At 49.1% G+C, this 13,358-nt stretch overlaps 1 protein-coding gene across 3 annotated transcripts in view; it reads right to left on the minus strand.

Annotated features, from left to right (window-relative positions):
- The window catches only part of CORO2A (coronin 2A), a 61,017-nt gene that overhangs the window by 20,741 nt on the left and 26,918 nt on the right, over positions 1-13,358 (minus strand). For all 3 annotated transcript variants that reach the window (XM_043891197.1, XM_043891196.1, XM_043891195.1), the window contains exon 2: positions 3,571-3,771. In XM_043891197.1, the coding sequence (XP_043747132.1) occupies positions 3,571-3,771 (201 nt within the window). The remainder of the gene's footprint in view (positions 1-3,570; positions 3,772-13,358) is intronic.

Genomic DNA, 13,358 nt, shown 5'->3' on the forward strand with positions numbered 1-13,358 from the left:
ACACCACAGAACACTACTCGGCAATAAAAAAGAATAAGCAACCGATACGTACAACCTGGATGGATCTCCAGAGAACTCACTGACTGAAGAAAGTTAAGCCCGAAGGCCTACATACTGCATGGTTCCATTTGTATGATATTCTTAAAAAGCAAATGTATAGAAACAGAACAGATTTGTTCAATCAGTGAAAATTGATAAGTACCAACTGTGAGTGCCCACGGGGTGATATATGGGGAAGCAAAGTACTGGTTCTCCCCAACTCCTCCCACACTGCAAATACATTAAGAAGTACTACCAGAAGGACACAAGTGACTCTGATTCAAAGTACTCAGGGCACGGTATCCTAAGAAAGCAATGTGCTATGGAATACGGAGTGAAAAGGAGAATGCTCTGGACATTTGGAGGAGGGTGGAAAAGTGACTATTCATGAACATGGCACACGTTTCCATTTACTTAGGTCGTCTTCATTATTAGCCTGTCAATGATGCTCTGTAATTTTCTCCTATTCAGTTTTGCTTATTAATTCCTGGGTATTTACTCTTCTCACTCCACTGGAAATATTTACATTTTTCTAAGCACTCTTGTTACCTAAAAATGCAACTCTGACTTAGATTCTGATTTTTCATCCAGTCACCTTCCAAACACTTATTATTTTTCTAGTAATTTGACTCTGTGCTCTTCTGGTTTTCTATGTAGACAATCACATCAGTAAATAATATGGTTTTATTTCTTCCTTTTCAATCCTTATACCTTTAACTTATTTTTCTAGTCTTACTGCTCAGGCCAGCACCTTTTATGTTCTTTTTTTTGCGGGGGGAGGGGGTTAGTTCCCTGACCGTGGGTCAAACCTGGGCCACAGTAGTGAGAGCTCAGAGTCCTAACCGCTGGACAGCCAGGGAATTCCCTAAAGGGATGTTCCTTTTTCATGAGTGATGTTTGCACCATATTAACAAAGAGATCAAACATCACCAATATCACCAAAAATGGGACAAACTGACCTCACGTGTCATACGACATAATGAACTGAGGATACAATATTACTTATTTAACATTCTTGCCAAAAACGTATAATATGAATCTAATCACAAGGAAACAATGGGTTAAATTCAATTTTAGCAACATCCTTCAAAACAGCTGGGCTTTACAGCTTTAAAATGTCAGTATTGAGAAATGAAGCAAACTAAGCAATCTAATGAGTAAACTGACAACGAAGTATAATGCATGATCCTGGGTTACACTTGACCAGAAATAAAATTTGTTTACGCACACGTACAGAGAGAAAGATATTTAAAAAACGACAAAAAGTAAATTTGGCAGAATCTTAACAACCAGTGAATCTTGGTTAAGGATAATCATTTATTCAACTATTTTTTGCAACTTTTCTGTAGGGCTGAGAGTCTTTCAAAACAAAAAGTTTAAAAAATTCTGCTTCCTAGAAGACAGGAGGCAGATGGGGTGGGACAGGAGAGGCTGTGGCGCTTCTTCCCTCGTGGCTCAGTGGTAAAGAATCCACCTGCCCAGGCAGGAGACACGGATTCGACCCCGGATCTGGGAAGATCCCACGTGCTGCGGGGCAACCAAGCCCACGCATCACAGCCACTGAGCCTGTGCGCCCTGGAGCCCATGCTCCGCAACAGGAGAGGCCACCGCAGTGAGGAGTCCGACCACCGCAGCTGGAGAAAAGCTCGTGCCCAGCAACCCCGCACGGCAGCAAATAAATAAGTTTTTAAAAAATTCTGTTTCCTATGTTAGTGAAGATCCCTTTTCCTAGTGTGCAAAGAACTTTAATTTTTTTTTTTTTTTATTTTTTTTTTATTTTTTTTTTTTTTTTTTTTTTTTTTTTTTTTTTAAAAACCAAAGCCCGAGCCCAGCCCGGCCGAGCCGGCAGCCTCCCACTCCCGGCGCCCGCCCGGCCGCTCCTCCTCTCCCTCGGCGGGGAGCTGAGCGGCCGAGCTTCCGCGGAGGCCAATAGCCCGCCGCCCCGCCTCTCGCTACGTCGGTGCTAGAACTTTAATTTTGCTCATGAATGGGTACTGAATTCTGTGTGTGTGCGTGCTCGATTACTGTAGTTGTGTCTGACTCTTTGCGACCCCAAGGACTGTAGCCTGCCAGGCTCCTCTGTGCAGGGGATTCTCCAGGCAAGAATTCTGGAGTGGATTGCCATGTCCTCCTCCTGGGGAACTTCCCAACTCGGGGATCAAACCCACGTCTCCTGCGACTCCTGCATTGACAGGCAGATTCTTTACCACTCCCTGGGAAAGCCCAGGCTTTACCTGGGAAGCCCAATATAAGCATTGCTGCTACTGCTAAGTCACTTCAGTCGTGTCCGACTCTTAGCGACCCCATGGACCGCAGCCTACCAGGCTCCTGCGTCCATGGGATTTTCCAGGCAAGAGTACTGGAGTGGGGTGCCATTGCCTTCTCCAAATATAAGCATTAGTGCTGCACATTTCCCTTGAAGCACCACTTCCCTGCATCCCCATAATTTTACTGATATATTTCATTTTCATTCATGTCCCAGTATTTTTAAATTTCCATTTTGATTTCTTCTTTGATCTAGAAGTTATTTAGGAAGGTGTTTTTATTATTTTTTTCAGCCAGGCTGATCGGCATGTGGAATCTTAGTTCCCTGACCAGTGATTGAACCTGTACCCCCTGCAGTAGAAACATGGAGTCTTACTCAATGGACCACCAGGAAAGTCCCTAGAAAGGTGTTTTTAAACTTCTAAATGAATGAGAATTTAAAATTTCTCTTTTGTTATTGATTTCTAAGTCAAGTGCATTGGGATCAGAAAACCTGATCTATGAATCCATTTTATGTGTGGTTTTAACTTCTAAAGCCCTTTAGGGCTCCAAGTCTGTTGTTTGTTTTTTCAGCTGATGCTTACTCATAGGGGCTTACATGCTTGGTAGCTCTCAGCTTATGAACTTCCCTAATCTTAATCTGTGGGAGTCCCGTTCACACTGAGATACTTTTCTCTGGAGAAACTTTCTATCTGCTTCCGCTGCAAACCAGAGGCACCACCAAGCCCTCCAGTCCCTTCGCAGATGCTGCCTCAAGGCAGAGACTCGGGATCCTGAAAAGATCTGCTGTTAAGTTAATCTATATGAAACTGCCATTTTGGGGATCAAAGTCTGTTAAATATCAGCAATTGCATACGTCCCAACTTCTGCTGTCAACGATCGCCACAAGACAAGCCTGTTCTTCCTGTTCGCTTGCTGCTTACCTCTCCTTGGATTTCGCCTCAAGGTCCTTTTCTCTCTTGGAGAGAGGAGCTGGCTTTGGAGACTTCCCCAATGTCTCGTGAGCCCGGCAATGCATTTAATGTTATTCAGGAATGAATGAATTTGCAGTGGGGTGGAGGGTTGGTCATAGGAGTCCTAAACAACTGCAAGAAGCTGAAATAAGACACCAAGACTGAAGGGGTGAAATGACTCATTCTTGGTCACACAGCAGGGCTGGGACTTGAGCCCATGTATGGAATCCAAACTGAGGCTCCTTCCACCTTCCCTCTGTCCTATGCTGCCTCCAGAGAGCTGTGTGGGGCCGGGCCTAGCAGGCGTCCTTACCTGGTGCAAGGGAATGACGAGGAAGGCACCCCCGCCAGTGCACTCAGTCACGACCGCGATGAAGTGGGGGTTCACAGCGCAGAAGTGATTGTCTTGGACGCTGTGGGTGATGGGCACAGAGTCGTAGCAGTTCTCCTTGCTGGCTGGTTTGCCAAAGACGTGGCGGAACTTGGAGCTCCGGTACTGGGGGTTCCATGACATCTGGGAGAGACAAATGGGACAGAAGAGACGTGAGGTTCGCCAGCTGAGAACAGGACATACGGAGTCTCACCTCCTCTCAAGGTGAGGGTGTGAGCAGAACAGAGGTCAGTTCTATGAGGACAGTGACGGGCTAGGAAAGGTACCCAGGTGAAAAGGCTAGAACTGCGGCTACTTGGAAGGGCCTGGTGAGATGGTGTAAAGTACTACTGACCCGTGTGCTTTTCATTCCTTCGAGTGCAAACACAAAAAAGCAGAAAAACTGGAGAGACCTCACCCCACCCCTTTCCTTATTCAGCACCTCACCAGAGAGCCCAGCCTCCCTACCCAGCCCAGCCCAGCCACGTGGGTTAACAACTGCATCCTCTGGAGCCAGCCTGCCTGGGGTTCCAATTCCAGTTCGGAGCTTACCAGTTGGGTGGGCAAATAACAATTTCTGAAGTCTCAGTTTGCTTATTTATAAAATGGGGATAAAGAAAGTATCTGTCTCAGATGCATCATGAGATTAAATGAGATGATACACTAAGATCCCTTGCTCAATAGTAATAATTACTACCACTATTATCCTCCAGGCATCTTGACCTTCCCTCATCCAGCCTTCTATTTGTTCACTCAACATGTACTGAGCATCACAGCGTGACTAGGCCCTGTGCCGGACACTGGGGGTTTGGAGAGAGCAAGCCTGAGCCCAGCCTTACAGGAGAGAAGAGTCCCATGAGTGAGGCCATCAGGGGAGTCTGAGCCGCTGGGACGCAGTGTACCGTAGGTAATAATGGAGGTTTGTACGTGGCAGTCAGGACTTGCTGCCCTCAGAGGAAGTGACACGTGAGCTGTGATTTGAAGGATGAGGAGTTGGCCGTGTAAGCTAGACCAGGGTAAGCTGGGAAAAAGGTGTCCTAGGCAGATGGAACAGCCCGAGCAAAGGCCCTGAAACAGAGGCCAACATGGAATGTTTGGAGAACTACATATGCTATATATGTAAGATTAGCAAGATGCTAAAAAGAAAAATAAACACACACACACGTATCCATGTAAACTGGATGATGTGAACGAGAACAGACGCTGGAGGGGTAAGCAGGGCTATGTCATGAATGGCCGGTAAGAGGACCCAGGGCTCATGAGTGGCCAGATCGACGGGGCCGTGTGGCCTCCTCTTGCCCCTGCTGAGGCTCAGTTCAAACCCCTTCCTCTTGGTCTTGTTGACTCACTGGGCCCTCCCGCCCTCTCTCGCCCTGCAGCCAGAAGGACTGTTCTGCACAGCAAGCCTGGCTGTATTCCTCCCACCAGGCCCCCACCTCGGAGCTCCCTTCGATGCTTCCCATTCACTGCTGCTTTATAGGATCAAGGCCAAACTCAGCTTGGGTGCCACCCCATATTCCAAGATTCCCTTTTCCTTGCTCATCTTCTAAACGGCACCTTCCAGATAAAGACCGCCACCCAGTCTCCCTGGTACCTACTCCTGCATCTTCGGTCCTCTGGGCCGTCACCCGTGTCTTTCCCTCTGCGCGGCCTGCTCTTCCCAGGCCCCTGGAGTCTGCACTTGTCTCTCCTCTCCCCCAGCTCCCTCCCAGGCGGCCTCCACCAAAGCCAGATCAGGGGTCAGGGCTCCTCTACCAGCCTGGAGGTTCCTCAGCGGAAGGCCTGGGGCGGCCCCAGGAATGCCCGGCACAGTGCTTTGCCCACCCCATGCTCCCAGGCGCTTCCCAGGGGAAGGCAAGTTGGACTGAGAGGTCAAGACAGGGCTGGCGCGGGCCCAGCCTGGGTAGTCTGCCCCTGACGCTCTTCTCTGTGCTCATTCCAAAGGCACAAAATCAGACTGTTGACCTCAGGAGGTCACAGTGATCAGGGGCCTGACACATGAGCCAACCCCTTATACAGCACCAGGTAGCCCATCAGCCTCATGGCAGGAGGTCTGTCCTGTGAAGCTCAGACATTTCAACCCTCCTTTCGGGAGCTTTGCCCAAAACCCTGATGGCATTTGCTAGAGCTACAGGGAGCAGCACAGAACGCAGGGACTGCTTAATTAATGCCCATTTGATCCCAGAAAGGATGCGAGAAGCCTTACAGAAATAGAGAGAACACAGGTAGAAGGAAATAAAAAGAAAAAGCCATGGTGAGGAAATGGGCACAGAGGGAAAATGCAGGAAAAAAGAGATCACTAGGAAAGTAGGAGGAGCAAAGCTACAAATGTGGGTTACCCGATCCTGTACACAGAGGAGGCGGGCCTGGGGGATTTGTGTCTGAGCTTCCTAGCAGTCAATTTGGCAAGGAAACAAAATCAAAAAGGGATTTATTTACTCAGTGCCTGTAAGACGAATGCCATCATTTGCTAAGGAGCCACACGGCTCTTCTCTGCACTGGGTCCCGAGAGAAATAAGTCCTATAGATTGTCCTAGGAAGGAAGAGCAAAGATAACGGTCTCCCTTCAGTTCAGTTCAGTCGCTCAGTCATGTCCAACTCCTTGCGACCCCATGGACTGCAGCACGCCAGGCTTCCCTGTCCATCACCAAGTCCTGGAGCTTGCTCAAACTCATGTCCATCAAGTTGGTGATGCCATCCAACCATCTCATCCTCTGTCATTCCCTTCTCCTCCCACCTTCAATCTTTCCCAGCATCAGGGTCTTTTCCAATGAGTCGGTTCTTCGCATCAGGTGGCCAAAGTATTGGAGTTTCAGCTTCAGCGTCAGTCCTTCCAATGAATATTCAGGACTGATTTCCTTTAGGATGGACTGGTTGGATCTCTTTTCAGTCCAAAGAACTCTCAAGAGTCTTCTCCAACACCGCAGTTCAAAAGCATCAATAGATTCAAGGGATTAGATATGATAGACAGAGTGCCTGAATAACTATGGATGGAGGTTCGTGACATTGTACAGGAGGCAGGGATCAAGACCATCTCCAAGAAAAAGAAATGCAAACAAGCAAGAATAGCAAGGAGAGGTAAGAAAGCCTTCCTCAGAGATCAATGCCAAGAAATTGAGGAAAACAGTAGAATGGGAAAGACTAGAGATCTCTTCAAGAAAATCAGAGATACCAAGGGAACATTTCATGCAAAGATGGGCTCAATAAAGGACAGACATGGTATGGACCTAACAGAAGCAGAAGATATTAAGAAGAAGTGGCAAGAATACACAGAAGAAGTATACAAGAAAGATCTTTACAACGCAGATAATCACGATGGTGTGATCACTCACCTAGAGCCAGACATCCTAGGATGCGAAGTCAAGTGGGTGGGCCTTAGGAAGCATCAATATGAAGAAAGCTAGTGGATGTGATGGAATTCCAGTTGAGTTATTTCAAATCCTAAAAGATGATGCTGTGAAAGTGCTGCACTCAATATGCCAGCAAATTTGGAAAACTCAGCAGTGGCCACAGGACTGGAAAAGGTCAGTTTTCATTCCAATCCCCAAGAAAGGCAATGCCAAAGAATGCTTAAACTACTGCACAATTGCACCATTCTCACCCGCTAGCAAAGTAATGCTCAAAATTCTCCAAACCAGGCTTCAACAGTACATGAACCGCGAACTTCCAGATGTTCAAGCTTTTTTTTAGAAAAGGCAGAGGAACCAGAGATCAAATTGCCAACATCTGCTGGATCATCGAAAAAGCAAGAGGGTTCCAGAAAAACATCTGCTTCTGCTTTATTGACTATGCCAAAGCCTTTGACTGTGTGGATCACCACAAGCTGTAACTCTTAAAGAGACGGGAATACCAGACCACCTGACCTGACTCCTGAGAAATCTGTATGCAGGTCAGGAAGCAACAGTTAGAATTGGACATGGAACAACAGACTGGTTCCAAACTGGGAAAGGAGTACATCAGGGCTGTATATTGTCACCCTGCTTATTTAACTTATATGCAGAGTACATCATGAGAAACGCTGGGCTGGAAGAAGCACAAGCTGGAATCAAGATTGCTGGGAGAAATATCAATAACCTCAGATATGCAGATGACACCACCCTTACGGCAGTAAGCGAAGAACTAAAGAGCCTCTTGATGAAAGTGAAATAGGAGAGTGAATAAGTTGGCTTAAAGCTCAACATTCAGAAAACTAAGACCATGGCATCAGGTCCCATCACTTCATGGCAAACAGATGGGGAAACAATGGAAACAGTGTCAAACTTAATTTTTTTGGGCTCCAAAATCACTGCAGATGGTGATTGCAGCCAGAAACTAAAAGACACTTGCTCCTTGGAAGAAAAGTTATGACCACCTAGACAGCATATTAAAAAGCAGAGACATTACTTTGCCAACAAAGATCCGTCTAGTCAAAGCTATGGTTTTTCCAGTAGTCATGTATGGATGCAAGACTTGGACTATAAAGAAAGCTGAGTGCTGAAGAATTGATGCTTTTGAACTGTGGTGTTGGAGAAGACTCTTGAGAGTCCCTTGGACTGCAAGGAGATCCAACCAGTCCATCCTAAAGGAAATCAGTCCTGAATATTCATTGGAAGGACTGACGCTGAAGCTGAAACTCCAATACTTTGGCCACCTGATGCGAAGAACTGATTTACTGGAAAAGATCCTGATGCTGAGAAAAATTGAAGGTGGGAGGAGAAGGGAATGACAGAGGATGAGATGGTTGGATGGCATCAGCAACCTGATGGACATGAGTTTGAGCAAGCTCCAGGACTTGGAGATGGACAGGGAAGCCTGGCATGCTGCAGTCCGTGGGGTCGCAAAGAGTCGGACACGACTAAGGGACTGAACTGAACTGAACTGAACTGATGAAATATTGCTCTTTACAGCATCGGACTTTACTTCCATCACCAGTCACATCTACAACTGGGTGTTGTTTTTGTTTTGGCTCTGTCTCTTCATTCTTTCTGGAGTTATTTCTCCACAGATCTCCAGCAGTATATTGGGGACCTACCAACCTGGGGAGTTCATCTTTCAGTGTCCTATCTTTTTGCCCTTTCATACCGTTCATGGGGTTCTCAAGGCAAGAATACTGAAGTGGTTTGCCATTCCCTTTTCCAGTGGGCCACGTTTTGTCAGAACTCTTCATCATGACCCATCTGTCTTGGGTGGCCCCACACGGCATGGCTCATAGTTTCATTGAGTTAGACAAGGCTTTTGTCCATGTGATGAGTTTGGTCAGTTTTCTGTGATTGTGGTTTTCATTCTGTCTGCCCTCTGATGGAGAAGGATAAGAGGCTTTTGGAAGCTTCCTGATGGGAGAGACTGACTGTGGGGGAGACTGGGTCTTGTTCTGATGGGCGGGGCCATGCTCAGTAAATCTTTAATCCAATTTTCTGTTGATGGGCGGGGCTGTTTCCTCCCTGTTATTTGACCTGAGGCCAAACTAAGGTGGAGGTGATGAAGATAATGGCGACCTCCTTCAAAAGGTCCCTGCAGCAGGCCACACCTCCACCAGGGATTCCTGGACACTCATGGGCAATCCTGGGTCAGTCTCTGTGGGGTCACTGCTCCTTTCTCCTGGGTCCTGGTGCGTACAAGGCTTGTCTGTGCCCTCCAAAAGTCTGTTTCCCCAGTCCTGTGTAAGTTCTGGCAGCTCTGTGGTGAGGTTAATGGCGACCTCCTCCAAGAGGGCTTATGCCATACCCAGGTCTGCTGCACCCAGAGCCCCTGTCCCTGCGGCAGACCACCACCGACCCACCCCTCCTCAGGAGACGCTCAAACACCATCTGTCTCGGTCTCTGTGGGGTCCCTACGTCCTGGTGCGCACATGATTGGTTTGAGCCCTCTGAGCGTCCCTGGCGGGAATGGGGTTTGATTCTAAACGAGAATTCGCCCCTCCTACCGTCTTGCCGGGGCCTCTCCTTTGCCCTTGGACGTGGGGTATCTCCTCACAGCTGCTCCAGCGCCTACCGTCTTACCGGGGCTTCTCCTTTGCCCTGGAACGAGGGGTATCACCTTAAAGTTGCTCCAGTGCCTCGCAGCCGCCACTGTGGCGACCCGCAGGTGATTTAGTGCAGCTGAGGAGTTGCCTGGGGCCTGGGCTGGGGGCAGCAATGCAGGCCGGGAGTCAGCAGGCTCAGCTCCTGGCCCACACCCTGGCCTGGAGCAGCAGTCGGGGAGGGAGGGGCATCTGCCTGTGGACCTGATGCTCAGCAGACACTCCATCACTCCCCTTATATCCCGGCCGCCCTGCAGTCAGTCCTAGCCTGGGCTTCTCAGGTGGCTCCGTGGTAAAGAATCCGTCTGCCAGTGCAGGAGAGGCAAGAAACTCAGCTTCAGTCCCTGGGTCAGGAAGATCCCCTGGAGAAGGGAATGGCAACCCACTCCAGTATTCTTGCCTGGGAAATTCCACGGCCAGAGGAGCCTGGTGGGCTATAGTCCATGGGGTGGCAGAGAGTCGGACGCGACTGAACACATTCGTCCTAGCCAGTGGACCGTGGGCGGACGTGATATGTCACCCGCCTGTGGCCCTCCAGAACTCTCGTCCTCGGCTGGAGGGATGAGGAGGCCACAGGTTCCAGATGGTGCAGCTTCCCTCATCCTGAGTCCCCCAGGCACTCTGTGAAGACGGTACCTCTTGCCAACTGACTCATGGTGGACACACAGCGCGACAGAGAATTAAACTTGCAGAGTGAGCCACTGAGACACAGCAGAGGTATCTGTCACCAACCATAGCCTACCGCTGATGGCTACCGGGCTTCCCTGTGGCTCAGCTGGGAAAGAATCCGCCTGCAATGCGGGAGACCTGGGTTCGATCCCTGGGTTGGGAAGATCCCCTGGAGAAGGCAAAGGCTACCCACTCCAGTATTCTGGCCTGGAGAATTCCACGGACTGTATAGTCCATGGGGTGGAAAAGCGTTGGACACGACTGAGCGACTTTCACTTTCACTATAGCCTCCCACTCCTGGCTAACACACAGGGCTGGATGTGACTCAGTGACTGAATTCACAACGGGCACTGCTCCTGCGTGCATGTATCTGTCAGGTCACGAGTGAGTTTCAGGATGCAGCAATTCAGAAAGCAGGAGTTTTACTTTCCCCACAAGCAGGTACTTGCCTGGAAATGAGCACTACAGTGGGCCCTCAGCACTGCGAGGCCGCTGCCCACAGATCTGGGCCAGGTCTACCCCGTGTCACTCGTCCTGTCCTGCCTGGTCCCATCCAGCTGGGCCCACATCAAAGCCATGGCTCCCCTTCTCGGGGAGCGGGCCAGCCCCCCGGGGCACAAAGCAGGCGGTGGCTCCTGCTGCTGCTGCTATCCCAAGGGTGCTGAGCGGGCCAGATGCCACCGGGTTAGGCTCTTTGGGCTGTGAATTCCCTGCCCTGCAAAAAGATGAGTCATCACTGGGTTTAACATCCCACTGAGGGTTTTTTAGGAAAAAAAAAAGAAAAAAAACTTTTTATTTTTTGGCTGGCCATGCAGCATGCAGGCTCTTAGTTCCCTGGCCAGGGATTGAACTCACAACCCCCGCATTGGGAGCACGGAGTCCTAACCACTGGACCACCCGGGAGTCTCCATTGAGTTTATTTCTTAATGCCTGGCAGTGGAATAGCTCGATGCCCTTACAACCCTCCTGAGGCCTGTCGTCCTCATTCGGTGCCGAGGAAGTGACTTGACAGAGATCACAGGAGTAGGAGCAGCAGAGTGGGTAAGCAGCAGCCACGACCTGGTCTAGATGCTGCTCTTCCGAACTCCTGCTCCTCTGGGACTTTTGAGAGAGGTGGAGACATAGATAGGGCACAGAGACCCAGAGATTGTCCTGCCTGGCCCCAAGGGCCTGTCTTCCCAGCCCAGCCCTGAATCATTGCAGGACAAGGGTTAGCTGCAGGGTGGCTGAAACCGAACCCAAACTGGGTGTGGTTCAAAGCAGCATAGCAGATTATTCATTAATGGTGCTGATTCTGGCTTCAGGGAGAGAATGAAATTACCTGATTTGGTCTTTGAATGTCAGGGGTGGGGAGGGTTATCCACCTGTTCCAGGCTACTATTGTCCCCTTAGTAAGCTTGTGTTCCACATCTAATATTTGGAATTACATTTTATTCTTTCCCTTCAAACCCAACCTTGTGGTCATCAAGCTGCCTCCAGACACACCTCCTGGGAAGGTATGAATCACATTTAACTTCAGCCACAGTTAATAGAAGGAGATTAGAATCAAAAGTTTCTTAGCTTCACAAAGTGAAAAAAGATGATCATAACTGTAGTTGAAGGTGATCTACAAAGACCAAGAATGAACACAATACCCAGAATTAACACTAATTATAGATAGGTCCCATATCTTGACTTCAATCCTGGGTTGACAGTTATGGAACAGGAAGGAAGAGGGCAGGGCACAACCTTTGAAATAATGTCATAGCCCGAGGGCACAGCATAAACGGATTAGAACCAAATGGGTCCAAGACGGCAGACAAGTCAACCTGACTAGACCTTGATCCTCAGGATACCCTCACTACCACATCAGCAAGCTAGCTGACACACCCAGAGGCGCCATGACAATCATCAAAGACCAAAAAGTGGGCAGGGGCCCAACCCCCGATGTCCACACCCTTTCCCCAAAATAGCTGGAATAATCCTCCCACTCATCAACCTATGAAATTACTCAGCCCATAAAAGCTAACCACACCATGTCTTGAGGCTGCACTCACCCTCTGCAACGGCCCACACTCCGTGGAGTGCGTTTCTCTCTGAATAAAAGCCACTTCTCACCCATCAGTTTGTCTCTCGCTGAATTCTTTCTGAGATGAGACATCAAGAACCCGAGCTTCATTTGGCTCTGAAACCAGGCCTGTGATCGCAGTTGGAAGGCCATGGGTTTTGACTGGGTTCAAGTTCCATCTACTTCGTTTTGGCTAGGCTGGAATCCCAGCACATGGGTTCAAGCCCCATTGTGAGGTAAACGGTTTCAGCTTTCCATCACAGAGTTTATTTTGATCCTGGCTTTGACCCTAAACTTGACAGAAAGCTTCTAATTCACTCTCTAATTCCTTTCTAATTCACCCTCTCAGATCCCCCACCCTCACCCCCAGGACGGGGTGAGATATCTGGTTCAGGAAGCCAAGGCCCCCCTTGCTGTCAGGACAGGTCTCTGCCTAACCATGGAGCCCTCCTTTATTACCAGGCAGAAAGGAGAACCCACAGGTCTCAGCTACTTCTCCCAATAAGACTTCTGTCCATCTGAAGCCAGGCCCTGGCTTAGCTGTCACCTCTTGGCACCAGCTGTCTTTATTTTTGCCTACAACGGGCCGGTGACAGGGTCTGAAGAGATGGGGGAGGGTGGTGGGGTGGGGCAGAATCCAGGGAACTGGGACCTCAGGGTCTCACCCCACAGGCTTTTCTTCCCTCTTTCGAGGCAAGTAGAGTCCTTGTTGCTCCCCACAGAGGCAGGGACACCAGTTGTTCTGGTTTGTCCAGGTTGGGGTGTGGGGTGGGTATTCCTGGGACGCAGGGCTCTCAGTGCTAAAAGCAGGAAACTTTTGGACAAACAGGGAAAAGTTGGTCAGCTTGCCACCTACCATAGAGGCCTGCAGAAAACTTCTGTCCTGTTCATATGCCACGATTCTACCATAAGTCACGAGTAGCCTTGACTCTGACAACTTGCCTATGAGACAGAAGGCTCCAGAATGACTTCTTAAAGAGCCCGTCATACTGAATCAAAGAACAGAGCATCTCAAAG

The sequence above is a fragment of the Cervus elaphus genome, chromosome 29 (assembly GCF_910594005.1).
Source record: "Cervus elaphus chromosome 29, mCerEla1.1, whole genome shotgun sequence".
NCBI classification, from domain to species: Eukaryota; Metazoa; Chordata; class Mammalia; order Artiodactyla; family Cervidae; genus Cervus; species Cervus elaphus.